This window comes from Cyanistes caeruleus, chromosome 8, assembly GCF_971803275.1.
Source record: "Cyanistes caeruleus chromosome 8, bCyaCae1.hap1.1, whole genome shotgun sequence".
Classification (NCBI taxonomy): Eukaryota; Metazoa; Chordata; class Aves; order Passeriformes; family Paridae; genus Cyanistes; species Cyanistes caeruleus.
Window position 1 is genome coordinate 15665480 of NC_141708.1, and position 27921 is coordinate 15693400.

A 27921-nucleotide genomic window follows, 5' to 3' on the forward strand; every position below is an offset into this window, starting at 1 on the left:
ATTAGTTTCATACAGTAAAACTTAATATAAGAGCTATTCTTTAAAAATAAAACCTGAAAAGGAAATTTAAAAGTTGATTTTTACTAATTAATCTTTCCAAGAATCTGTCATGTCACAACACCATCTGAATCCAAACAGGCTATTGCCTTTGCTTCGGGAGCATGACGTGGAGGCAGGAAACAAACACCCATGGTGGAGATAATTGGAAAGGCAACTTCTTTCCAGTTACTATCCACCTCTTCGCTCTATAAAGGCCTTTCAGCTTCTAATATTCCAGTTTTTCAGATTGTGACACTCTAGGTTGATTTATGAATATACAACAAATTTTAAAAGCACCTTAGAAGGACTTTTCCCCCTTGGAAGCACACCAACAAACTCAAAAGAGAGCGCTGCCATTACCACCGGCCGGGCCATCCCTCACCCCACTTGCACACAGAAGCCAGGAGTCACCGGGCCTCCATCGAGCACCAAGTGCCACTTACAAGGACTCTTGTCCTTGTCATCGACAACACCACCACTGAAACGGATTAATTTCCCTTCTACCGTTCCAACCTCCGCCCTTCTGGGCAGCGCGGTCGGGACTGGTACCTGGCAGGGTCCCCTCCCTGAGGGCAAGTCGCAGGGCCCGGCGGCCAAGCAGAGGCGGGGGCCGCCTGCACCTGTCCGGCGATGGCGGGGGAGAGGGCGGGGAACGGGGGATGCTCCCGCCCGAGGGGGCCCCTACGGGAGCGGGGAGGGGGCAGAGCAGACGGCCCAGCCTCTCCCTCCTTCCTTCCCTCCCTCCACCCGTGAGGGGTCCCAGCCGGCGGCGGGGAGCGTCAGGAGGGGCGGCAGCCGCCGGGCGCAGACCTTCCCCCCGCAGACCCCGCTCGGCCACCCCGCCGCGCTCCCGTACCTGCCCCGCGCGCGGAGCCAGGCAGCGACTGCGCGACGGCGGCGGCGAGGAGAGACATGGGCAGGGCAGGGGGAGCGCCCGCCGGACCTTTAAACCCGCGCCAGCGGCGGGACTACAGCTCCCAGCGGCGGCAAGACTGCGGCGGGACTACGGCAGGACTACAACAGGACTACAGCTCCCGGCGTTCCGGGCTGGGGCTCGCGCTCGCCCTTAGCGCAGGCGCGCTGCGGGGCCGGGCGGCCGTGACGGGCGGCGCGGCTGCGCTGAGCGCTCGCCGCCTCTCCCCGCGGCGGCCCGGGCGCTCCGTCCTGCTCCTGCCACCGGCCCTGCGCCGCGTCCCGCCTGCCGAAGGAGGGGCCGCCTCGGTCGTCCTTCGGAAGGGCGGATTTACCGCCTTCCCCTTCGCTTCCCTTTCTCCGCCGCCGCACGCGTGACGCCTTTGTCAGGCTCCGGGCCCTCGGCCGGGCCCGCTCCTCCGCCCGGGGCCATGGCCGAGCAGACGGGCTTGGCGCTGCCGCAGACCATGGACAGGTACGGAAAGGGAACGTTCCGGCTGGGCCTGTTAGCCCCCCGCGGCGGGTTTGGGCCTAGTGTCGCGGGTCCGGTTTCCTTTTTTGCCTCCTAAAATCCTTAGTGGTCTGCCAGCGGTTGTGCGAGCGCTGTCGTAAAGCAGCGCAAGGTACCGCGGGCAGCTGAGGGGCGAGGAGGGATCGCTGCCGCAGGCCTCGGCTACGGGAGGGGTGTGTGTGCCTGGGCCGGACGGGCTCTGGGGCAGCTGGGCGGCTGCGGGAGCTGCCCCTGGGTCTAGGAGAGCCTCTGGGTAGGGAGCGCACTGACGTACACGTAAAGTAAGGCACCAAAAGATGACCTAAGCTTAGCCGGCCTTGTATGTTTTGTTACTGGTTTTATGATCTGAAGAAAGCCTACAATTGTTTTCTGGAGCGTTCTTAAAAATTACAACCTTAGACGTATTATGACTTAAGCATCTTTCCTCGTCTATAATTACTAACTTGTAAAATCTATTTATTTTATTTGTTTTCTCTTTATGCTTTTATTTGAATATGTAGTACTTTCACCCTGTTCCACCGAGCACTTAAGATTCCTTAAGTGTAATTTTGACTGATCCAGGAGGCCCTTGCAACCTATCCCTACAAACAGTAAACCACATTCACAGCCTATTTTTGCAGAAGTTGTAATAGCCTGGTATCTCAGAAGATGGTGATCCAGAAGCAACCAGGCTTCTGTTGGTGAGCATGTCAAGTTTTCATCAAAAGGAATCAAAAAGAACCCTAGTGGTTTTCTCCTTTCCAGGTCACCTCTAAGGAAAGTGTCATGAAATACAGCCCCTGTCATCAGGCAGGTGATACAAACTATGGGAGGCAGGGGTAGAACTTGGGCAGCCTGCAAGGGGAGAATGAGAAGTTCCAGTCTGATATAGAAAGAGGATAAAAGTGGTTTGGGGAGGGAAAGTTTGTGTTCTAGAAAAACTGAAAAAGTAAAGAGATGACAAAGGGATGATTTATGTTATAAAAATATTGCTGAATCAGCTTCTCTTAAATTAAAAAAACCCAAAAAACTGTCAAACAAAACAACAAACTTTGATCTACATTCTGAATTTTGTAGCCCAGTAATATATAGTATTTTGTGTTTTGGAGATCTAGGAAAGCATAATACTCAGAGTGGATGCCCTGATGCCCATGGCTATTGTATCACACTCTGAAGTCCTAGCTTACCCTTTTGGGAAATGGTTGTGAGGTGGCCTTTGTAATCTTTGTCATGACCAACTGTTAAATTAAACAGTTAATTAAAAAAAAAAAAAAAAAGGAAAATTAGTTACCTTGTTGCCAAACCAGTTTACTGTTCTTCATTTGTTACCTGTAATAGAGATGTGGGTTTTGATGTACATTTAATATTCTTGTATCCTTTCAAGTTTGTGAAATTATAATTTGTGTCTTTGGCTCTTTTCAAAGACTTTTTCTAGTATACTTGGGGCAGCTAGATATGTAAAACAATTGGACAGTGTCTCTGATTTCCTTAATAACAAGGACAGCAGGGAAAGAAGTACCTAAGCAGCATAAAAGGAGGTATGAAGAAAGGCTGTAGTTTTCGTATAATAATTCCTTGGGGTTATTATAGGAAACTTTAGAAATATGAGTGTGACAAGTGGTGAATGTAGTAGTAAGAAGGAATAAAGTATTTAGGATTTTAATTTAATTCAGAGTGTAGCATAACATCAGTAGAAGGATTGTGGACTAACCAAGACCTCAAAATACAGTCAGTGTGAACATTTTTTCTGGAACAGAGTTACATTTGAATAAAAGATTTTTATGCATCTGACATTTCTGAAGGTTGTACATAACTGTTTTCATGTTTGCAGTGATGGTCAAGATAAACTTTGAGTGTTTCATCTTAAGGGACATACTCCATGGTTAAATTATATATGGAGATTCTGAGGAAATACTTCTTCTATACTGTTATCTTTTTTGACAGATACTTGTTTTCCTCAGTAAGAAAAAAAAATAGATATGCAAAATCTTAAGAGTTATTGCTAATGATTATAACTTAATACAAAGTGCATACTTTTAAATAAAATACAGTCTTTTAGTGAAGGATGCAGAAAACAGCTTTCTAGTGAAGCCGACTTATATTTGGATTCTAATAGTTAAGGAGGGGAAAAAGAAGGGTTTTCTTCTGTATCCAGTACCTAGATCACCACAAGGAGTGGTTACATGCTGTTGTATCAGGAATTAGGTGTTGCTGTAGATCTGAATGCATGCACTGCTTTGTATGCACGGGTCAGAGCTCTCAGAGCAAGTTTTTTAATTCTCTGTTTGTGAGAGGGAACAGTTGGATTCTTCTCTTGACTCTTAGATTCTATACCTGTATGACTACAGGTTTTATTTCTTTAATAAAAGTTGGATTTCTCCAGTGCAAGGACTGACTTGATAGCATCACCACACTGTTGCCTGGAATTCATCTTTCTCTGATGTATTTTGTGCTCCATCCTTTCTTTGCCTGCATGGTTTCAGTCTAGAAGCAGCCCATGGATTTATATTGAAGAAGGTAAATAGTTGTTACGATGTAAGGAGTTATTTACTTAAAATTTCTAGCTAAGGATTTTATACATATCTGAAGGATTGGTTGTAGCATAAATACAAGAAGCATGACCGTGAAGTGACATTACATTGTGAATTGTCTCATCTGCAGCATTTAGGAAACTAAATCATATGATTGGCATCATCTTTTCTAGCCTCAAAATTGGAATTTCCATCCCTCTTGTAATTTTTTTCTTCTCTTTCATGTTTAAATAATAGTTCCAGATAATAATTCTTAAAATACTACCCTTTCTGCGAGCAGAAATCTTTTCAATCTATGGTAAAAAGCCATATTTCTGGACTAATGTGTACACTTGAAGGCAGGGATTAGTAATCTGGCTAAATTGTGAGATTTTATTATTTCATTATTTTTAATGCCTTTGTACATGTTAGTTTAATGCATAAATTACAGAATTATAGTAATCTTCATTAAAACTTGAAATTATGTGGCAATGAGTTTTTTATGTGCTGTTAATGTGAGTTATAGTGCTAAAGTGTACTCGTATTAAGCTTTATTCTCTTGACTTCAGTTGAATTATGTGTGGATTGCTCTTGCAATTGGTTATGCCAAGGCTTCAAACACTGGGGTTCTGTTTTTCAGAGCTGTCCTGTAGTAGTGATTTGAGGTATTTCATGTACTATCTAAATTAAAGACAACTGCTCCCTTTTTTCCATGTATTTGCCACCTGGTCAGAACATGGTTACCATTGCTTTCTGTTATGTCAGTGTTCAGAGATGTTAGTCACTGTCCGATGGATCATCTGTTGAAGGCTTGTGGAGGTACATGCTGAAGAATCAACATAGTGATAATTTTAGCATGTTTTAGTTTTTGAATTAGCATTCTTAATTTTCTGATTGCATGATAGTTACTCAGTTGTGGTCAATATCCTTGATAAAAACTAGAGCAACATGATGTGACTTTGTCTCTACCCTTGCCATTCCCTATCAAAAGGAGACAAGAGAGCTGAAATTGCAGGTAGACTTTAAAAGCAATTAAACCATAAATTGTAGTTTGCTTAAGAAATTACTCTTACTATCAAGAGACGAATACTCTCTTGTTGCAATTAAATTTCTCTTTGCCAGATCATTGATCTCTTGGAAAAATGCTGGCAATTGTAGTTCTAAAATGGCAAAATAGCATTGGATTTTCTATTTCAGTTTTTTTAACTGTCATCTGATTCCATGGGAATTTTCTTTTTTTTTTTTTTTTAACTTCCCAAGAGAAAAGAATATGCAATGGTTTTGTACATAATTTTCAGTTTCTCTTTCCATTCCAGTCACCATTTATGGTGGTGTTTGTGTTGAGATCAGTCATTTCCTTCCTTCTTTGAAAGTGCAGACATTAATTTAATTTTATTTGCACAACTAACTGTTGATACTTTAGTAACCTAATACACGGTTTTGGATTAAGACCCTAATGCTACAGCCTTGATGGTGTAATTAGTGCAGTTTGGTACTTGACTGAAGGAGTTTATTCTGAACATCTTAAGCTTGTATTGTATGTTGTGCTCTGATTTCTCTCACTGACGGAAGTTACACAAGTAACTCTTTGTAGGAGGGGAGTTCAACTAGAAAAAATATGCATATGCAGAGTAATAAGCAACATAAAACACAATACAGGATTTATGTATTATCTTTATTTTTCACAGAATGCCATCTCTGCAGTTACTCAGTCTGTCTGTTCTACTTGTACTGATTAAGCATGTCTCTCTTCCTTGTCCTGCCTCAAGTAATTATTTTCTTTCTTCACAACAATTAAACTCTCTTGAGAGAGGTCTTCCTAAATTCTGGTTGAAGTCTGTCAGTGTCTAGAAGTACCTGGCTTTCTGTTCTTCCTTGCGAGTAGGTTATTCATGCTTAGTAGGAAAGGGTGTGTAAGAGTAGAGAATGGACTGTGCTAGGTTAGTCTCTGTCAAGAAGGAAACAAGGGGTTTGTTTTTACCTGTCCTTACCCCAACTGTTTGGAAGTTGATGTTCATACATCATATAAAAATGTTCTGACTCTGTAATAGTGCTTGAAGCTCTAATGGTTTCCTTTGTCATGGAAAGGTGTCTTAAAGTGCTCACTGAAGTTAAAACTTCTGACAGTTAATGTAAATGTATTGAATAAATATATAATAATTTACAGACAAGCATCAAAAGGTTAAGGTATGAATCTTGGAACAACTTTTTTAAAGTAATACTTAAAGTGGTAATGAATGTACCAGCTGTTTTAGGCTTGTTTGGTGCTTTTGACATCTTAACCTGCTTATGTTTATGCCTTTCTGCATAGCACAGAGGGTGGAAAATTCCTGGTGTGAAAATAAGTGCTTTCTGATGCATGTTTTTTTTTTCCTCTCAGCAGCAGAATGTTTGTAGTTTTTTTGATTTTTATAGGACGTAATACCTACCTTAATCAAAAGAGTGTGTGACTTGCTCATGCTTTTACTGGCATTTGTTACCACAAGTAGCAAATTCATCACCAGTGCAAAAGAATAAGAGGACTCAATCTGAAGTGGTTAAAGCAAACTGCTTCTGGCTGATGTTTCTAAATGAAACCATTGAGATTACATAAGTTGGTCAAGGGGCTGGAGCACATGACTTATTAGAAAAAGCTAGAGGGAACTAGGCCTGTCTGAAGAAGGGATAGCTTGGGAGATCTGATAACCTTCTACCTACTAAGGAGGTTGTTCAGAAAACTGACTGTGGAGGTTCCTGGCAGGATGATGAGAATCAACTGCAAATTTGAACAGAGAAGTTTTCAGCATGTGAGGATGGGAGTGATGCAGTTGAGCTTGGTAACAAATTGCCCAGTGCAGATGTGGATCTCTGCCCATGGGGAGATCAGGACTCATCTGGATAATGCTCTGCTGTCTGGTCTGAATTTGGTGTTGCTTCTGTCTTGGGCAGGAGGTCTGACAAGATCTCCTGTGGTCCCTTCCAAGCTGTAATTCTGTGATACCAAGTCTAGATGCAGTCCCAGTTTAAGTAGGTAAACAGCACAGTGGGAAAATCTGTACTGCATAACTTAAGCGTACTATGCTGGAGGTGCCAAAAGGGAGGTACAGTCCACTGACACCTTCTAGCAGATCTGCACTTGGCCTCTTTTAGCATCAGCTCTGAAATTTGTACATAAAAGTTAAGATAACTTCTGGTGTAGTTGGACTGGGAATTTCTTTTTTTTTTTTCTCGTAAGAATTTTTGTTCCTGTCATATTAATGTTAATATGAGTGCTTTTTGCCAAAAATTTCTAAAACTTAATGGAAGTGCTTATGATCAGGATTTTTATGTCAGTGATTCTGGGGGAAGGATTAGACACTTCCTGCCTAGCACTACTGTAGAATAAGAAAATTTACAATCAAAATGTCCATTTTTAAATGCTGCTTAAAAACATTGCACTGAAGTTGTATTAAATCAGGGACTAGCTGTTAATTTGTTTCTAAGTTAACATAAAAATTAAACTGGCCTGCTATATAATAGTTTCCCCTATAAAAACTAAACCAGTAAATCAGTAAATACCGGTTTAAGAGCTAACCAGAGAATCCCTTCTATGCTTGTGTTTGGAAACAACTTTCACAGAAACAAACTTTTTGGATAAGTGTTGTTAGTGTTTCTAGATTTTCAGGTGATCGCTGATGAGTAGTATGGAGTATTTAGTGTTCTCAGTTTATGTATCTCTCTGCTTCCTCCTGTGGCCATGCAGCTCTTCTTCAATGTGTACATAGTAAAAGAAACTGCTAACACAGTGGGAAGGTGGTAAATAATAGAGTTGTCATGGACAAGAGGGGCTGGCATTCAGTGGTATTTTTTTTTAAAGCCATGTTAATATAATTAATTATTTCTTCACAATCTTTCTAGAAAAAAGACAAGACCCTTTATTTCAAACCTGCAATGTAGTCATTATATACCTTCCAGATCTCTTCTCATTTGTTTCTTCTAAGTGCCTCCTGGAATGTGAATATTTTTGTTTAGAAGTGGATATTTTTTATTGGGTTAAAATGTGCCGACATAAGTTAGCTTTCTGTGAGGGATGTAATTACAGAAGACCATGTGCAGGGTGCTTGTGACTGTTCTACTGGTGAGTCATGCAGTCAGTTCCACAGCTTGTTGAGGAGAGTTAATTAATGTTATGATCAGACTCCTTGCAATTTTGTTCACATTTATTCAGAGTAAAGACATTTCCAAATTTTCAATGTCTGCCACATTTGATAGGTAGTTTTTGTTGTTCTTGAGGTATTAATATCCCAAGAATCTGTTTTGTTAGCATTTAAATTTTTTTGGCAATTTTTAGGTCAGAAATTGTTCCAATTTTTATTATTAGGATTATATAAGATGACTGACTTAAGTAGAGCTTTTTAGTTTGTTCTCTTATACTCTTATACTGTTAACTTTCTGGTAAAAAATAGAAATTATAAACTGGAATAACTTGATATAATAGTATCTGAATAATCAAGAATAACTTGATTAATAATAGTATCTGTCATAAACTCTTGTGTTAAAAGCAGTTTGCTTGCTTTTGAGTCTTCCACTTTTGCAGCTGGAAGACTACACTTCCATTTTTTTTCCTTCTCTTCTCTTTGGAAGAACATAACAGGAAGATTGCTTACTCTGTATGTTTAACCATGAAACTCTCTAGGAATACATTAAAAAATTCAAACTTTTATTTCACAAGTACTTTCACTAAAAATTGAAGGTAAAGCAAGGAACTATGTTTGGTTTGTAACAGATGTCAATGCTAATGTATTTACTTTGTAACTAAAGCTACTTTCATTTGTACTTCTACATTAACTGTGTGACACTGGAAAATGGCTGCAGGAGATTGAGCTCACATGATACAGACTCTGTGAATAACTTTGCATTTCTTGTCCTTTTCTTATCACAGCAAGAGCTTAATGTCAAGATGGTTACAGTTTTAGGCAGGTCAAACTTAGTCTATTCTGTATGTAGGTCGCTCCTGATATTTGTAGCATCTGTCATCTACTCTGTACATACACCACGAATACCAGTATTGGTATTTTTCTGATGCAACTCCCTTCCCCTTTCTCTCAGTGCAAAATAGCATTGTTGGTTAATATAAACTATATAGTTTTGTCTTCATTTGGAGTCTGGGCATCTTAGAGGTAATTAATAAGTAATTAAGATGTTTAAAATCACATTCAAGGAAGTAAATTTAAATAACCTCTACTACGTAATTTCCTAGTTGCTTCACATCTCTCTTACTTCCTGTGTTTGTGATTGTTGACAGATTTGTGAAACAATGCATGAGAAAATGTTTTCCCTATGTTGTATTATATGCTATCTGCATTATAAAAAAATCCATTAAAATTTTAAAGCATTAACTTAATGCTATTATAATTCTTTACTGTTTGCTATGTATGTACTTGGCTACATGTCAACTTTCTGTTCAAAGCATGTTTCAGTTTTAGAAGGAAATTATTTTTTGTGTGTGTATGGGGTTCTTTGTTTTGGTTCTGTTGGTTTGGTTTTTCTTTTTCCACTTAGTCACTTTTGTTTTGTTTCCTAAGATGGTAAGAATCAGTGTTACCCACCCCCAGCAGGCACTCAGTAGCTTAAATTGTTAGTTGTAGGCCAAGCTGCTAATATAGGATAGTAAGAGTTCAGTTAGCAAAATGTATAATGTTTTAGTAATGAAGTGCTTCTGGTGTAGTAGTTTTTCCTGATTTGTTTGTATACATCTAGAAGGGCCCTATTCTCGCTTAGGAAATAAAACAAATGTTTCTAACATCAAAATCCATTGCATATTTAAAGGCTGATAGCAAGGCCGCTGGGCTTTGGTGATGTGTCAGTTTTTCCTTTTGAAAGAGTATGGTAATACTAAAGCCTTTAAGATAACTGAATTTTGAGGACTTTGTGAAAGCAATATGTCTACATAACTGATTACAAAAGTTTAATTTATCCAGAATGAAAGCTATTTTTTTTTACTGGCAAATTAGAACCCAAACTAAAACCCAACAAGATAGATAGACCTGAGGAGGGATTCTTTATTCTAAGCTAGCTAGAAGCAAAGACCATATAAACTTCCTAATGCCCAATTTAAACACAATAGGTGATGCCTGGCAGTCAAAGTTTAATTTTATCCACAAGCAGCAGGATTTGGTGAACAATCCTTTACTCATATCTCTGCCTTTATATAGTGCAATGAACACAAGTATTAAATATTTCTCCTTGATTTAAGCTATAATTGAGAGAATAATAAAGCTTGAACTGAACTTCTGATAATCAGTAGATCTTTCTGGTGCACTTTCTAGTTAATTATTCTATGGGGTTTTAATGTGTTTGTTTACTGGGTTTTAGTTATCCACATGCTTTTATTAAAAGCTTTTTAAAGTCTAGTTTATACAGTGTCATCCTGAGGTTAGAGGAAGTCAGAACCTATATGTGAATACCACTTGTGTGACCATATGTTCTCACCAACATTATCTTGATATCCTGACCTTGAGCTCTCTTTATTGAAAGCATTGCTTTTTGCAGTAGTTACTGTTTTGTGTAGATTCTTAGCAATGTCTCTTTTACCCAGCATCGCCCACTATTCTTGATGACTAGGCAGAGCAGAATTGAGTATAAGGTCAAGTGACTTTCAGGACTTCCTTTGAAAATTCTAGACTTTGTTTCAAAGTGATGACATGATTTCTAGCTGAGTGATGCAGGCTGGCATATGGCTGCTGTGCCATGCTGCCTTAAAAGCATGGGCTAAAGTCACGGTGGAGCATCTAAGACGGCTATTTTTGCACTGGTATCTGTTCTTCACTCAGTGTATTTCCCTTGTGTGTTTTTCCCCTTAGGATAGTGTAAGGGTGTTTTGAGTTTGATAGGCGGGTTTTGGATTGAAGATAAAAGTATTTTCCACTTTGTTTGATGGCAAGGAAAATATTAGGGAAAGAGCAGTGTTCCATCTATAATCCTGCAAGTGGGTTCATCTCTTCTGGCACTTAATCTCTTCTGTGAATCATGACATAAGCTAACATTTCTCGGGTTAATGGTATTCCTCTCTTTGTAGCCTTTATCCGGGGTTTGTAGGCTAGGCTTGCATTGTCTCATGGCCAGGCAGTGGCCCTCTAGCACAAGATCTTATTGGTGCTGGTTCTTCACACTCAGGAAAAGGAAATGCTTAGTGGTAGCATTTGCAATAAGGTGTTTCTCTTGCCTTTTGAGAGAACAGTTTGCTGTCCCCCTACTGAAATTCCAGCCAGCTCCAAAGCAGCCTAATGCTACCAGGTAACTCCATTTTTCTGACAACCTGGTCTTCCAACTTAAACATGATCTTGTAGTACTTAAAGTGTAGTTGGAAAGTTTAGTGTAAAGCTTATCACTGTTTATCATCAAAGATACTTTATCTGTCGACATAGACTATGCATAAAAAATTTCTAGAGAAGCTCATGAAAATTGCCCCAAATGGCAGACTTGTGGGTGGGTCATCCTTTAGAACAGTGCCTTTTTATGGCTAGTTATTGGAATGCTTTCAGTAATTTCTTTCAAGGTATGTTTTCAACCCTCACTGACTTGGCTCTCTGTGCTATTGTTGCTATCAGTTATGTTTCAGCATTTTCACTTCTTTTTGAATGTGAAATTCAATTGCAATAAGCTGCTCAGACACTTCATGCTTAGCAGGGCAAGGATGCTTTATTCTTGCAGCAAGACATCAGCAAATTCCTGCTACTTTAAGGAAAAGAGCTATGCTTTATGATGTGGGAGAAATGCAGAAAATTTCTTCTTTCATGAAGGAACTATAATGAGAGGGAAAATGTGTTTTTAGCTTATGATTCTGGAGTGTGTCATGCATGTTCACATTTGCATTTCTCACAGTAAGAGTTAGATCTAAAAGTCTAGTAGCACTTTATTTTCTGAGATGCTTTCTGGTTTTGCTGACCATTCATATCTGTATGCCATTGAGCATAAGGGAAAAAATTCCAAGATATTTCTATTCCCACTTGCAGTACTGAATATTTGAAAGCAGATCATAAAACAGCTGTGCTGTCCCAGTCTAGCAGGTCATGTTCCATTAAGTATTGTGGAGAGAAGGATATCTGCTGGGCTTATGAGGATTTGGAAATTTTTTGCAAATCTTTTACTCTGTGTATAGATAATCAACATACTGCTTTTAAATTACTTTTTCGTATTGCTTTACGCAGTCACGCCTGCTTGAAAACAAAGCTGTTTCATGATGAATTCAGCTTTCACAAATTGAGTCAGACGTGATTTAAATAACATGAATTAGATACGGTCTTCCCTCCCACTGAAGACTGATTTTGGAAAAAGAAAACTTTAGAAGGGGTATAGCTTAATAAAAAGGACTGCAGTCTAGGTATGTCTGATATTGGAGGTCTTATGGATGTGTTGGAGCTGTAGCTCCAACCAGGTACCAGAGAGAGTGGGCTCCTTACTGGTAAGAAACTTGTGGTTTGGAGGAACCCAGTTTTAGGCAGGCCTTGGTTTCTTAGATTAGTCATGTAACATTTGGAGTATAGGATCTCTAATCTTCAATACAACTTCCTCCCCATCTGCTTTGCTCTTGACACAAGCAGTGCCCTGAAAAGAGTTTGTCTTTGCTAGAGAAAAAAACAGATGCAAAAAATGCGTTATCCTGAGTCAGAATAGAATTTTTGAGACTGGAAATCATCTGCTGGGGAGCTGAATCTAAAAGGCATTTGTAACCTTATATTCAGAGCTGCAATAGTGATACTGGTCTGGGGTTTTGTATGTTTTGTTTTGATTTTTTTTTTTTTTTTTTTTGAGCCAAGGAAGTGTGGAAAAATACATTAGTGTTATTGATTTGGCTATGTAGAAAGTCATCAAGGAAAAAGGCTTGAGTTTCTATCAGAAACAATTCCTTGTTCCACCTTTTCAGCCCTTTCTATTTCAGGTTATCTGAGTAGCAACCTGATTCAATGGTAAGAATCAAGGTCATATTTTATTCAGTACAAGAAAATGGAAAATCTGGCAAGGGCCTAGATACCTGTTTTGAAATGGTTTTATTTAGTCCTTTCTGCTACAGCTGCTGTCAATGGAAAGAGATAAAGCTAATGACAGTATACAGGGAATTTACTGTTCATTATTCATGACTTGCTAAAGGTTTTAAGTCTGTAAAGGATTTTGTTATTCTTTTCATAGGTCTTTCAGGTTTTCAGATATGATTGGCTGGCAAGAAATTGGATGAAACAATTAAAGAAAAGATGGATATTTTTCTTGACTTACTAAACTTGACAGAGAACTTGAGAACAGAATTTAATATATAACCATTGTCATGGACAAATTCACTAGTTAGAACTGCAGTGTAGCAAGATTATGTTCATACTGTCATTATTTGAATAAACTTTAGACTTGCATTTTGTGATGGTGTCCTCAGACCTAACAAGCTTTGTTGTGAAGCCTTTAATTTTTAAATAAAAATCTGAATTACAAATTTAGAGCAATTGTAAATAGGATGTGGTATGAGTGAGTAAATGTTTATCTGTAATGCAGAAAAAAAATGCTGAAGAGTAACAATTATCAGTAGTATTGTATGGTATTCTTAAAGTAAATTTGGGGATTATTAATGTAAATAAAAATCAATGAACAATGCAAGAACTTTTATTCCATAAGAATTTGATATTGAGTGCAATGAACCAAAATGTCAGCCATGCTTTGTAATCCTTACAAATCTTGGTTGTGGTCTCAGCATTTTCATCTAAATTCTAACTTGTGGCTTGTCTGTCTTTCCTCCTCCTGCTTAGGAAGGTTAATGTGTCCTTTCATTTGGGACTGCAGTACTGGGACAGTGCATATTGGGAGCATGAAGGCAAAAAGAAGGGTGGTGTTACAGGAGTGACACCTGTCACAGCATGACAATTTTGATACAAACCAGTGTGGGGAAGGACAGAAAAAAGCCAAGTCAGACTTTGATTTTACCTTCCCATTAAAATGATTGGAAGAAACTACAGTTCTGATTCAAGATGAATCTGAATCTCAAATTGTATTCCCTTTTACAAGTATGCCAGTAATATATTGCTTCAGGTTGCCTTCTGTTCTGATGCTCTTGTAACTTTTTCAATATATTTCTACCACTATAGATGTTACAAAGATTCAGTGCTTTAAGGAATGTCTTGCAAGTATTTTATAGGCACAGTCATTTCTATTAAAAAAACATGGCTATTCTTCTGTAAAGAAACACTTTAAATTTACAAATAGAATATTACCCAAAATAGTGAGGTCTGAAAAGCAAAGCTGTTAGACAATAATATTTTTCATTTCTTGAAGTGGGTACCTGACAAAATTAGATTTCCCATTCCAGATTCTCCCTTCTTTTTCCTTAAAGAGAAGTTAAAAACAAACAAAAGTGAGAGGAAAAGCATTGTGAACCACTGTAACGTCATGGCATAGATTCCACAATCCTTCTTCTCAAATAATAAAGTCATTTATTTACGAATGCCAGAGCATTTCTCAATTTCTTCTTCCTCAGTTGTTGCCTGTTACTTGTTACACATAAGAAACCTTTTAGTGTTCCATCTTAGTGATGTTACTCAAGTTGTTAAGAGAACAAAACTTCATAATCAAAATTGTGATGTAAAACTTCAGTTAGGTCACAATGTCTAATTAGATTGTAATTACATTGTCTTGGTAGTTAAATTATAGGGATGCTGTTGCTGTGCTCCTTTTCAAGGGTTTAACACTGATTGCAATGGCTTGCATAAAATATTTTTAAAAAATCAAACCATTATATATATTTTTATATGTATATTCTTATTTTGATAGATTCTGATTTATTACGTAAACTTCAATATCTTCAGTATGAGAATTAGCAAACTGTTTCACAGTAAAAATTACTGGCTGAATATACCTGGTATTTTCTTTAGTTAGTTCTTAGTTCCTTAGATCCATAGTTTGCTTTCCCTTGTAAGTTGGCCAAAAGTCTGGCCTAATCATCAGACCAGATATTTGGGAGTTGCTAGGTTCTGTGCTCACCTCAGGTAGTATAGACTGTTGGTCTTGTGTTCTCTCCTTACAGAATTAATATATTTGAATTTTCATGTCCACATAATTCTCCAAAGCAGAAATTTCCTCCTCTACTGGTACAATAGTATTCTTGAAGTACTTTGTAACTTAATTTATATTGTACAAAGTCAACTTGTTTGAACTAAATACTTCATCTTTTCAAAGAGAGCACTTGAATTTGATATAATTGTTTAGAGGTTTCTGTGATACATTCTATAATTTGTGTTGTTTTATCATTAAATGGATTAGACTTAGTTTCCCAAGTAACAGACTACAGTATTGATCTTACATTTTTAAAATTTAAAAAAACTTACTAAAATATTGTAGGAGATGATAAAACATTTAAAAAATATTGATTTTTCATATGTTGAATTATTCAAAGGTTGGACTACAGTCTCAATGCTCTATAATCATAAATTATCTAAAAGTTTAATTAATAATTAAGAATGTATAAAGCAGTTGTTTAGCTATCTGTAAAATTATGTTTATTATGTTGACTTTATAGCAAAACTGTGGTACAAAATGCTTACACTTCTGGTGATTAAGAATGAATTAACAACCACCATCTAATGTAGGTGCACATTTTCTAAAGCTGCATGCTTTCACATGTGAATGTTTATTTTAAGCATGTAAAAGTAGCAGAAAATATCTTTTTTTTTTTTTTTCATTCCTGTGATTGCAGAAGCTGCTGGGTTTGTTTTGCTACCGATGAGGATGATCGGACAGCAGAGTGGGTGAGGCCCTGCAGGTGCAGGGGCTCCACCAAATGGGTGCATCAGACCTGTCTGCAGCGCTGGGTGGATGAAAAGCAAAGAGGAAACAGTACTGCTAGAGTTGCTTGTCCTCAGTGCAATGCAGAATATTTAATAGTATTTCCAAAGCTAGGTAAGATATGGATTATTTAAATTGTTGTTTATTTATTTGTTCTTGCTGTCTTTATTTTTTTCCCTTTCTTGTGCTCAGAGCACCAGTTCTGTTGGAAATTTATCTATTCCCTTTTCCAGACAGAAAGAAATAACTTCATATTTTGCTTGCATCCTCTTTGGTGACTTAAATACCTTGGAAAAATTTTGGCTGTATTCCTCTTAGGTATATAGATAAAACTCGTGATTGACCTGTAATTATTTCCTGGCTAATGGGATTATTTTTCTTGTTGAGCAGGAGGTGACTTCTTTCAGTAATTGACACACAGCACATAAACACATCCTTTTTTTTGACTCATCTTGCAGAGACATTATCAGAGGAAATTCAGAGGAGAATTTCCTAAGCAGCACATGGTATTACTGGAAAAACATACTTTCACTTTGGTCAGGTGGTATTTCTGAGTCAGTATTACCCTGTAATCAAGAGGCAGAATATTTATGATTGCTGGATACTGCTCTAGCTCTGTTTGTCAAGGTGAAAAAAAGAGTTAGACATGGTCTTCCAGAGTAGCCAAGTAGGATAATGCACAGTAAGTTGAATGTATTTAAATTAGCAGTGCTTGCTGTTATTTCAGCCCTCGTTTGCCCATGTGTTCTATGGGATATATTAAGCAAATCAAGAAAATGAAATGTTGCCATGGAAACTTAAATCTTGTTTAAAAGTAAAACTGCTTGTTAAAGAAATGGTGATGTAGCAATTGAGTGCAGGCATTTAGAGTTTTTTAAAGAAGGTTTTTTTTCAAGTATCTTATTTCTGTAATGAAAGAGCTGAAAATAACTCACTGCCAGTTCTTTGGGACAGGACCTCTTTCTTATTAACTTAAGGGCTGATGAAATTAAGGTGTCATGGGAATTTTGAGTGATGACATTGATTACCAAGTTAGAACACTCAGTAATGGAAAGGAATATATACACAACAATACTGTGTTGTTGATATAAAAAAAGATATAAACCAGTATGAAACTTACTACAGATTATTCATATAACAACTCCAATTCAACTTTGCTGAATAGGGTAAGTCTCCATCGTAAAGAAGGCATCAAACAATGTTTAGCATTGGCTTTGGGAAGAAGATTTGGTTTCTCTCTGGACGCAGAATGCACCACAAAACTTGACACTGTTTAAAATTCTTATTTGTATCTTGACTGATGAAACTGTAACGTGAGCTGCATTTGCATTTTATTTTGACAATGGCAAAAAGGGGAAGCAACTATAACTTGGACAGGATATATTAACATAACTGGCATTTTAATTTGTTCCTGCAATTCGTGGCATATTGTATCTGAAAGCTTAGATTCCAACATTCCGGATTCTGAAGCTGGCCTAAAACTCTTGCATGAGGTTGCTCAGCTCTTGCATGCATGTATGTGAGACTTCCTTCCTGTATTTTGATATATTTTCCCTCACAATACCTTTTTTTCCCATTTTTAAAGATAAGGGCATAAAAATTCAGACTTGTGTAAGAGTACACAAGACAATTAGCAGAGCAGAGAAATTTGGGTCCATGGAACATCAGTCGTGACTTTGAAGTGTCTTAAAAAAGTGAGCCAGTCTTGTGCTTTTGTAACTCTTTCTAGTAACCCAAAGCTGTTACAGTTGTTCAACTACAAGCTAATCAAGGTCATCCTAGGCAGGGTAAGGACAGTAAGAATTTTCCAAGAAGCCTTGCTAGTGGCTCTGTTTTTTCTGCAGCAGGTGTCTTTTGAAGACAGTTCAGTCATACTGTTCCCTGAGGAATATCAGTTCAGAAACTTATTTAAGACTTCTCTAATGTACTTTTTTTCTTAAAATTCTGTGAAAGGACACCCCCAACACAAATTTTAATTTATGATTATAGTTTAGAAGCAATATCAACTTGAGGAGACATCAGTGAATATAAGGAACAGTTGGTGTTTTTTATGTATTTACTAGTTCAAAACAACTTCTCATGATATATCTCAAAATCATAATTCCATTTTTGATTTGATAGTACCTATCAGTTCTGGTGATTGGTGGTAATTATGTCCTTATGAACTGTTTTCTGCTCTTCTGAGAACTTTTACTAAATAGGAAAATGTTATTGACACTTTGAAAGTAACCAAAGTTTCTTTTAGATAATTACTTCAGTTTAATAAATAGAAAACAGTTTGGCTGAAAAAAACTCTTTAAAGCATGATGTATTTTTTAAAATGAAAATTTTTTTTTGTTTCATGTTTCCTTCTTTAATTTGGGTATCATTGATATTTATTTTCCTGTTTCTTAAAAAGCAAAACCAGTTTTGTCCTCCTTTTTCACTACGTCCTTCTTAAGGATGAATTAAAAGTTTGTTTCAATAGTTTGCTTCTAGTATTTTCTCAAGATTCTGTACCCAATTCTCTAGCCAGGTTTCTCTTAATGATTAGTATCAGTAGATGTAATTCATTAGTACTTGTGTTATAAGGCAACCTTCAGTGTCATTTGAGTCTCCTGTCTTCAAACATAAGTTTTCAAGATGAAACAACTTTTTTCAGTGACTCTGGGAAACAGTCAAGATGTGTAAACTACTGTGCATTTAGTACTTGCAGGTATGACCTTGTTGCTACTTCCAGCATACTGATAGGCATCCCAGCACCTTCTTAAGTGTGTTCTGGAAAGTCAAACACAACTGTTAAGAGTTGAACTGGATGTTCCTGTTGCTTTATTTCACCAGCTGACTTGAGCTGAGTAGAACCGAGGTTTTTGAAATCATTCACAATGGAGTTGTTCTCTAGAAAAAGAAGAACTAAGTCATGAAACAGGAGTCACAATTTTGTCACTGTGGGTAAATTTTGAGAGACATGGAGGATTAGTTACTTGAGGAATGCCTGCAGGCTGTTTCTGAGAATTGTCACTGATTTTGGTAGGAAAAAGTAGGGAGCTCACAGGAACTATTCATGCATATGAGCTGTGGGAGGACAGTCTATATGTAGAATTTGTTGACAAATACAAAAGTAATGCAGATTATGGTGACAATGTTTTTCACTTCCACATATACATTTCAGCGTTCTGGCTTTTGCTACACTCATGCTCTTGCAGACCCCTCAAAGAAAAGATGCAGGCATTGCACTTGTTTACCTCACCAAAGGTAGTCAGAGTATTTATTGTCTTGCCCTGTGTAAGTCTGGAAAGTGCAGTTGTGCATAGACAGAACAGTGAACCTATTCATGTGTTGTTGTCAAAGGCACTGAATAACTTGAATAGGAGTATTTTTTCTTCCAGTGTTCTGAGAGGTGATCCTCTAAACATACTGAATGCAGCCTCTTCCAGTGGAAGGAATCTTTTGTGTTATCTGCACTACTTTTTGCTGCATAGCATGATAGTTTAGTGACAGAATTTTCAGGTGAAGCTGTCAAAGATGAGGACATGAAGTACATTACAAAAAATCGCTATTTTTTCCTTTAGAAAACTAAAATATCTAACAATTAAAAAAAGGCATAAGCCTAAAGTGGTTTCTACAAAAGAACAATTCTTATTGAACACAAAGGAAGCTAATCGGTGGGTAAATTAGTGCTTTAAGCAGTGTATCAATCTCCTGGAAAGATTATGTGGTAAATGAAATGGTAGGTAGAAAGAAGTTACAAGTTTAGCTTAATAGCTTTATAATTATATATTCTCACTTAAATGGCACGTGTAGTATGTCAGACTGGTATTTTGCCTTATTTGTTCTTTCTTATTGGTGATAGATGCTGACTTTTCTACCGTATGCTTTTATATGTGTGTATCTATATATATCTATCTTGAAACCTTACTTTTCCTTTATCTTAGGTCCAGTTGTTTACGTTTTGGATCTTGCAGATCGACTGATCTCAAAGGCATGTCCCTTTGCTGCAGCTGGAATAATGGTGGGCTCTATCTACTGGACAGCTGTTACGTACGGAGCAGTGACGGTCATGCAGGTACACACGTCTTCCCTCCTCTTGCCAGCTTTGAAAGCAAAAGTCAATTCAGACTCCTCTTTCCTTGGCTTAAAACATGCTTAGCTGCTTTCAGTATACTTAGTAGTGAATTCAAGATGGTTTTTCATGTTTAACTGGTCATAGTTTATAATGCAAGTATGACTGTTTGGGCATGGTTCAGTCTGCAGCTAACAAAACCCACTACTGCTCTAGCTGGCTGCCTTGTGTTTGGCAGACTGGTGAGCCCAGTTCTGTTCTCATGGAAAAGGTACCGTTATCACCTAGCTACCAATAATGAGTAATTCTTCAGAAAAGACATGACATAAAATTTTTTTTCTTACCTGGAGAAAAACTTTGCGAGTAATATTCAGAGGGTTGAGATTGAAACATGGTGAATTATTTTCTGGGTAATGTGATTTTTTTTTTTAATTGTATAAAGGAAAATTCATAAACAAGAAATGCAAAACACTGCAAATTAATAATGTTTTAATTACTTCAGACTGTATGATTAGTTGAAAGGGGAAAAATACTTTTCCTGCTTCTGTTTTTGTGAACTTGATATTTAAATAGAAAAGTAATGTTGACAGGTGGTAGACTATTAGGTGTGGAAAGACTTGTTCATGGCAATCCTAGTTCAACCACAAGAGCAGAGTTCTCAGAGATTGTACAATCAGAACCACTTTCATTACACTTTTAGTTTTTGATTCCTATATCAAGTCCATAACCTGTGTTTTGCCAGAAAGCATCAAAGTATTTCTGATGGTAATTCAGCTGTAGATAGAATTAACAAACCACTATGTTAATAAATACTCCTCTACACAGTTTAATTTTAAACATACAACCTGGTTCTTTTCCCTTTAAGTCATTTGGCACTAGTTCTTGGGATGTGTGGTACTGCTCTGCAGTTGTGCAGGTCACTCCCTCTGAAGATCGTGTGCTGTTTTGGTTCAGTTTCTATGTGGTCTGAAAGCAGAAATGGAGCCCAAATGAGTGGTTGTGGTTTCCCTGTACCAGTGTGGCCGAGGGGCAGGCAGCTGCATAGGTGATATGTAATGGCTTTCAATACCACTTCATTTCCAGTGGATAAGTCTGTGTATTACAGAGTGGTGCACTTAGACATTTTTTTCATTGGATATTTTATTCTTGTGGCTCCAACAGGAACATTACAACCATCTGTAATACTACAGCCAGACTTTGGAAATGCACCAGTCCTTTTCTCCTTGCTCACTGCTACACTGAGCTCTCTTTCTGAAGGAAATGGTGACCTTTTTAGCTGCCCTAGAACTCCATAGCCAAATGGAAAAATAAATGCTTAGTTCTACAGTTGTTTTGATTTTGAAGTGGGGATCTGTCTAAATGTTAGTTTAGGCAGCTGGTCAAATCCCAGGTATGAGGAATTTGCTATTTTCATGATTGAATGTTTTGATTGTATGGATGGCAAGCTGGGCAAGACAATAATTTAGTTTTGCTTGTAGATGAGGAGATTGAGTGGGTAGTAGAGGGAAACAGTTCCACCCCTTTTGCCACCCCAACCTTGCTAGGTTTAATACAGCTTGTCTCCTAATGCATTTCAGACTCCTTTCCTTTAGCTGAAGGGCCAGAGAGAAGCACAAAAGCTATTTTTAGACTTCAGGAGCAGAAAAATAAATACAGAATTGACATTGTGGTAGCTAAGTCAGTAACAAGTCAGATGGAGTTACTGAAAGCAGTGAAATACAGTAATCTAAAGCAGAAAGAGACAAGATACTGAGGCTTTTTTTGATGGGCAATGACTATAAGGAGAAAAAGGATAGTGTCAGACTTCACAGCTTGAGTAGAAGATACTGAAGAAGCTGGAAGACAAATGCTGAATGTTTTTTCAGGAATAATCTTTTGGCAGCAACAATATTGGTTATGCCTATTTTTAGAGTAACATAGCTTCCTGTTCTAGAGGCATAACATGGAATGCTTTTCAGAGCAAGGCAAAAAGGTACAGTTTGAAGATACTATTACCATAGCTTCTTCTCCTTGTGTCCTACCTATTCCAGAAGTACTGGATTTGTTGTTTTCCTTACTTTAAATTTTGCTGTTCTTTCATGTTCTTATCTCCTAATTCTAATTTTCATGCATTGAAGACTTGATAATTTATTGTACTTAAGGAGAAAATGAGAAGTCAGTGAAAATACATCAGAAAATCCAGTGCCTGACAAATACAATTATTATTTTAGTGTTTTTAGTCCTCACAGACTATTGCAGAAAAAGTCATGAAAGAGCCTGTCATTCCTGGAAGCAGTTCAAGGACTGTATTAGCATTTGTACTGCTTAAATTGAGACAACTCTAGAGGGATATCTACCACTCTTAATGTAATTTTTTTATCCTCAATCCTATTAGATTTATTTAAAATTAAAACAATGTACTTTTTAGAAGACATAAGGCATCATTCTATTACAGTTTTAATATGTGCATTTTATAAATGGAAGTCTGATTAATTTTTTGTATATGTCAGTAGAAAAGTGTAGATACAGCAGTAGTAATGATCCTTTAAAATCCTTGAACTAACTACATTTGAAAATAAGGTACATGTGAAGATTTTACATGCTGCTATTTCCACTAAAGTTGAAAATAATGTTTATCTTCCTGCATTGTCCAGAGAAACAATAGTTAAATACTGTGATCTGTTATGTAAGGTATTCCTAAAAAACATAGAATTTTGATAAAAATATCCTGAGGTATCTACTGTCAGTTTATCTTTAGAACAGTAGTACCTGATTAGAATTAATCATTGTAAAACTGTAAATTCTTAAATGCATTTTGGAAAGCCTGCTGTATTATTAGTGGTTCAGATGTTTAGGCTTTTACTTACACAGAAAGACATGAAACCTTTCTTGAGATGGTAAGGCATTCTGTTACAGCTCTCTGCAAGATTAATGATTTACAACCTAGGGTTGGTAGTTCACCTGCATTATGCTCCATAAGCAACAAAGAATACAAAGCGAAATCAGAGTAAATTAGGTTAAACAGTATTCTTTTTTCCTTTAACTTAAAAGGTGGGCAGCTTCAAATAAACTCAACTTTTTAAGTTACATTTTTGTTCTTTTGTACGTGGTTAGATTGTTGTAGCCTCTGTTACATTTGACAACTGTATGCATATTTTGCAGGTTGTGGGTCACAAAGAAGGTCTTGATGTGATGGAGAGAGCTGATCCTTTATTCCTTTTGATTGGCCTCCCCACTATCCCAGTCATGTTAATACTGGGCAAGATGATCCGTTGGGAGGACTATGTGCTCAGACTGTGGCGCAAATACTCTAATAAGCTACAAATTTTGAACAGCATATTTCCAGGTAATATGATTAAATTTAAAAGGAAATGCCAAGATTGAATTTGATTGAATAAGATTGACTGATTGAATAGAAGATGGGGATAGGCGAGTAGTTTTTGCTATTTTTAAGCAGAGGTGATTAACACCATCCCTCTATTTCACATTCATTCTGTTTAGATTGTGTTTGTATAGTATGTCCTGAGAAGGGCAGGAGTAGCAGGAGCATGGTTTCAGTTCAGGCTTTAGAACCAAAACTAAGTGACTAAAATTCATGGATCTTACTTGGAAGTAAAAATTACTGCAGTCATTTAATGGAAACAGAATATTCACTGAGAAGAGGGATAGTTCTCAAAAAGAAGTTGGGCTGTAGATTTGTAGTGGAGTGGGGAATGGGCAGTAATGTACTTTCTGTATTCTTTTTGAGGCAGTGGCTATGTGACCTTTTCTTCCCCCATTCTTATCCCTTTAGGCATTGGATGTCCTGTTCCTCGTATCCCAGCAGAGGCCAACCCTTTGGCAGATCACGTCTCTGCCACACGTATTTTGTGTGGAGCTCTAGTTTTCCCTACTATTGCCACGATAGTTGGCAAGCTGATGTTCAGCAGTGTTAACTCAAATTTACAAAGGACAATCTTGGTAAGGTTCAATATTATTTGTTTCATAAATTATTATGATACAGGAATATGAAATGTTGTGAAGGAAGGAGGCAAAGGAAAAAGGAACATAAATTGATCCAGAATTTTAAGAGCATTTGATTAAAGGAAGGGTTTTTTTTAGGGTTGCCTGTCTTAGCAGTGGACAAACATCATGTGTGTGAAAGACTGTCTTTATGACTGAAACTAATCTCAGCTCATGACAAGGCTGAAACTTTTACCTGGCACTGAAGTAGGCAGGCATTAGCAGTAATTAAGGCTGACAATGAAGATGAGGAGCCAGCATCTTCTAAGAACAGTCTCTGTAAGGGAAGACTGAGGTTTATATTATAAACCTTTCTATATTAGCTTTTGTTTATTGATTTTGAAAGAAACCTTTCATTTCTTATTTTAATAAGGAGAGGAAAATTAGCTCTCCATAGAATTCAAGTGGAGGGGGAATGACAGTCTCTCCCTTTGTGAAAACCTCTCTGGTTGCAGCCTTTCAAGGGCAAGTACACTGAGTTTGGTAATATGGAATCCCTGCTCTGACTGTCACTTCAGCCCATTTTCAATTCCTGAATGTTTATGCACCTCTCTCTTTTATATGGAACAAACAGTGATATTGCAAATGTTCATACAGACTAAAAGTTTCTTGGTGTCTCATTTTGAAGATTTGAGATAAACATATTGTAAAGCTTTCTAGAGGGCAACAAAAGTTTGTTTTACAAAAATAGATTTTATTTTAGTCCACTTTTGGCAAGTGCCATTTTTCATAGTCTAGTTACAGAATGGTTATCAATACTATTTTGTGACATGTATAGTATATATTCAGAAAAGAGTGAAAAGCAAATACATATCTGCCTATTCTTTGTTCTTGAAATAAGATTTTGATTTTTAAATTTAGGATACTGGTGAGACTTCCAAGGAAATAAAAGCTTTTATAAATTCAGTCTGTAATCCCTTTAAGTAACATTAACCTCTGTAATATGCATTGTGACAGAAAACTTTGAGATACTCATTTGGAACGCTACTAACTAGTTAATCTTTAGAAGAAAATACCATATGTTTAGAAAAAAATCTCTGACTGGAAATTTTTGAGAACATTTGCAATGAAATGACACTGAACTGTGCAGGTTTTCAAAATATCTTTTTTTTTTCAGGGTGGAATTGCTTTTGTTGCTATAAAAGGAGCTTTTAAGGTTTACTTCAAGCAGCAGCAATATTTGCGCCAAGCTCACCGCAAAATTTTAAATTATCCTGAGCAAGAAGGAGCATAAGGCTGTAACCTCCAGATGTCACAGAATCTCACCTAACAGGTTTCCATGTTGTATTGGTTCCATTGTTATTGCACAGTAGTGGAAAATCGTGATAAGTTGCTGCTCCTCTATTTTTTTTTTCTTTAAATACAATAAAGCACTGTCTTGTGGCAGGGTAAATCCTTTCAGCAACCACTGAGCCTAAGAATGTTCTTTGGCTTTCGTTATTTTTTTTGTATTTCTGTTGGGCAATAGGTTTTTGAATTATTTTCTTTGAGCCAATATATGGAATGGAAAAGAAAAAAAGAATCAACTACAGAACATTTTAAGTGTAGTTATGTAGGCTATATCCAAATGCCTTTTCTATAGGTGTTTTCATACCCACGCTGTCATTCAGTTTAGCATTTCACACAATGAAGGGAGATTGCTTTAGAAGGGGAATGTGAGTCATTACCAAGGAGAAGTAATTTTCCATGGGTTTTGCTGGTATCAAACAGGGAGTGTGAAATACCCAAATGACAGAGAAAGCAGAAGATAGATCACTCTCTACAGGACTTATATGTCAGCTTTAACCACCTAACTATTAGGTGTTAAAATTAGCATGGCTTTCAGGTGACTGTTTTATTACTGGTAATTTTCAGTGTCCTGTTGTATCTTCTGCAGTGCCTAGTGTCATTTTCTCATGGCTTTACTGGTTTGTAACTGGTGCTGGATAGCATTTTTTTCCTCCAGTAAAATAATTACAAGAGGGAAGTAAATTTCAGTTGCTTGTTTTGTAGTTAAGTATTAGAGCACATGTTTAGTTTCCATATTCCTTTATGTTGTGGAAATACCCGTAGAAAACCTGTGAGAAAACAGCATTGAACACTAAACCTTCATTTAAACTGACAGAGCAGGGCATCCCCTGAAGCATCCAGACCTGAGTGTGTAACTCGGCTGTGTTCAGGACTAGGCTCTCCTGCCCTAGTGGAAGTGCTGCCTGCAGGGGGCTGACACTACACCTTGGGTACCTGAGCTGAGCATCCTGCCTGCAGGGTAGGTGCTCTTAAGGTAACTTGGCTCCATTTTGTAAAGGGCTAGAGGAAAAATCTTAAATGTGTAATAAAGTCTATACAGTAAGCTTTACTGTTCCCATATGTCTAAAGTAGTCAGCTGAGGGAGATGTTAGCACTTCCATTATTTGATGTATTTCTAAACCTAATTTGAACAGAAGTTGACTGTTTTGTGAAGTTAAATTCTGACAAACATAATTTGGCCATTGCATATTCATACCAGACCTAATCTAGATTTCATTTTTGAAGTTCTTTCTTAACAACAATTTCTTTTTTTTTCTCCGAGTTTTTTCTTGTTCATATTAGTATGTCAAATGCATGAAGAATGGCTTAAAAAATCTTCTAGTGGAATTATTCATAAGTAAATATTTCTTTTCACCAGAAATGAAGTAAATGCAGAATGGACTTCTATTTGACTGCAATAATGTATGTTAGGAGAAATTCAAAGTAAGGTACCTTTTCTATAGTATGTTTATCTTAATTACCAAGATGTAATATTTTAAAACTGTACAAAAGTGTATATAAGGCCAATTAGTATTAAAAACCTATACAGCTGTTAAGAATAATACATTCAATCAGTATCAAATACTTTTGAGGCTCTTGCTGTAATTGAAGAATTACTATGACCTTTTAAGACTGCTGATTATATTTGTCTTAGTGGGCTCACTTTTGTATAAAATCTAAACTGAGTAGCAACCTCTGAAAGTTGCTACACTCTGTAAGATAGTCTTGAAACAATATAGTATGTATTTCTTATAGAATTCCTGGTTTCAAGAAAATGGCTTTTCAGTGGTCTTCACTGTATATATTTCCAAGCAATTTATTACTGTTTTTTAAAGTTTCTTGGAGAGAATTGAATGATGCAAATTAGTGGGTTTGAAACTTGTTCCATGGGAAAGCTCATTGTCTCCTCTGGAAGTTACAGCTATTGTAAAAATACAATTACAAAATACTGTATGGACTGTAAGATGATTTCACATGAGTGGTTAAAGGTCATTATTCTGTAAATCTTGTTTTTAAGTATTGAAAATTATAGTTATGTTGAATTAGGTTGAATAAATATTTTTTACACTCCTTAGTGTATTTTGTCAATTGAACAAAAATCCTGTAGCAAAACTTCTGAATGGAAACTGTGTTTTGTTTAAATGCATACCTAAAGATAGATATAATTAATTTTAAGTTGGTAGCCTAAAGAAATATCTTTGTGATGAAGAAAGAATGACTTTAAGACTGAAGTCTGACATTGATTTTTTTTTTTCCCTCCTTTTTAGTGATGAATAAATGATGTAGGGGAATGTGTTTCTTAAACATTTAAAGCAAAAGAATTGTTACAATATGGGCAACTTCCAGTAACAGAACTGGGGCTGGAAGTGACTACATACCCTTTGACTGGCTGATGTGCAGCACTGATGTGGGCAATACATTGATCCTTCTCCATCAAGAAAGATACTACTGGCTGAAGGAATTGTATTTTTCACTGATAGCCAATTTATGTTCCATTACTTTCATGGACTATGAAGTGTTGTCTGGCATTTTTTGGTATACTTTTACCTTTAACATTGTTTCTCTTAGACTTGCATTGCACTTACCTAAGGGCAGAAATTACCTGTGCTGTGATTATGTAAATACACGGAAGATGCTTCTCCCCTTCTCTCTTTTCTTCTGCCTTAAACTCTTAGATTTAGATGGACTCCCTACTTCACTTTTTTTTTTAGTTTTTTTCTTTCCTGTAAAACTTTGATGTGTGTGTGCAGAGATTTGCCAAGCACTCTTTCTGCTTTGCTAAGATAGAGAAGTCCAGATAGGCTTTATTTATTAATTTCAAGCCTTACTCCAGAGCTTAAGTGATACAACTCACTCTCCAGAAGGCCAGCTCCCAGGACATGCAGGAAGAAGTATTGCTG

At 37.2% G+C, this 27921-nt stretch overlaps 2 protein-coding genes across 28 annotated transcripts in view; one reads left to right on the top strand and one right to left on the bottom strand.

Annotated features, from left to right (window-relative positions):
* The window catches only part of CPEB3 (cytoplasmic polyadenylation element binding protein 3), a 77235-nt gene extending 76052 nt beyond the window's left edge, over nt 1–1183 (bottom strand). For 6 of the 26 annotated variants that reach the window (XM_086899566.1, XM_086899550.1, XM_086899548.1 and 3 more), the window contains exon 1: nt 896–1183. In XM_086899566.1, coding sequence (XP_086755692.1) covers nt 896–953 — 58 coding nt within the window. In that variant the 5' untranslated portion in view covers nt 954–1183. Of the gene's footprint in view, nt 1–336 lie in introns of all 26 variants that reach the window. The other 20 variants (XM_086899577.1, XM_086899569.1, XM_086899560.1 and 17 more) reach the window with 12 other exon arrangements.
* Nucleotides 1012–27091, top strand: MARCHF5 (membrane associated ring-CH-type finger 5). Of its 2 annotated transcripts, none has more exons than XM_023929659.2 (6): nt 1012–1426; nt 15641–15843; nt 19644–19774; nt 22913–23096; nt 23544–23710; nt 24870–27091. In XM_023929659.2, exons 1-6 carry the CDS (start codon nt 1383–1385, stop codon nt 24984–24986), a joined length of 846 nt encoding a protein of 281 aa, XP_023785427.1. In that variant the 5' UTR covers nt 1012–1382; the 3' UTR covers nt 24987–27091. The 2 variants fall into 2 exon arrangements, with proteins under 2 accessions (XP_023785427.1, XP_086755714.1); XM_086899588.1 differs by having other exon boundaries at nt 19674–19774.
* Nucleotides 27092–27921: the final 830 nt, after the last annotated feature.

Bases quoted from the DNA above. Each gene is read 5' to 3' on its own strand.
- MARCHF5 (XM_023929659.2), top strand. From the start codon at position 1,383: ATGGCCGAGCAGACGGGCTTGGCGCTGCCGCAGACCATGGACAG. The intron at 1,427-15,640 runs GTACGGAAAGGG...CTGTGATTGCAG, and splicing joins CTGCCGCAGACCATGGACAG to AAGCTGCTGGGTTTGTTTTG. The intron at 19,775-22,912 runs GTACACACGTCT...CATATTTTGCAG, and splicing joins GAGCAGTGACGGTCATGCAG to GTTGTGGGTCACAAAGAAGG.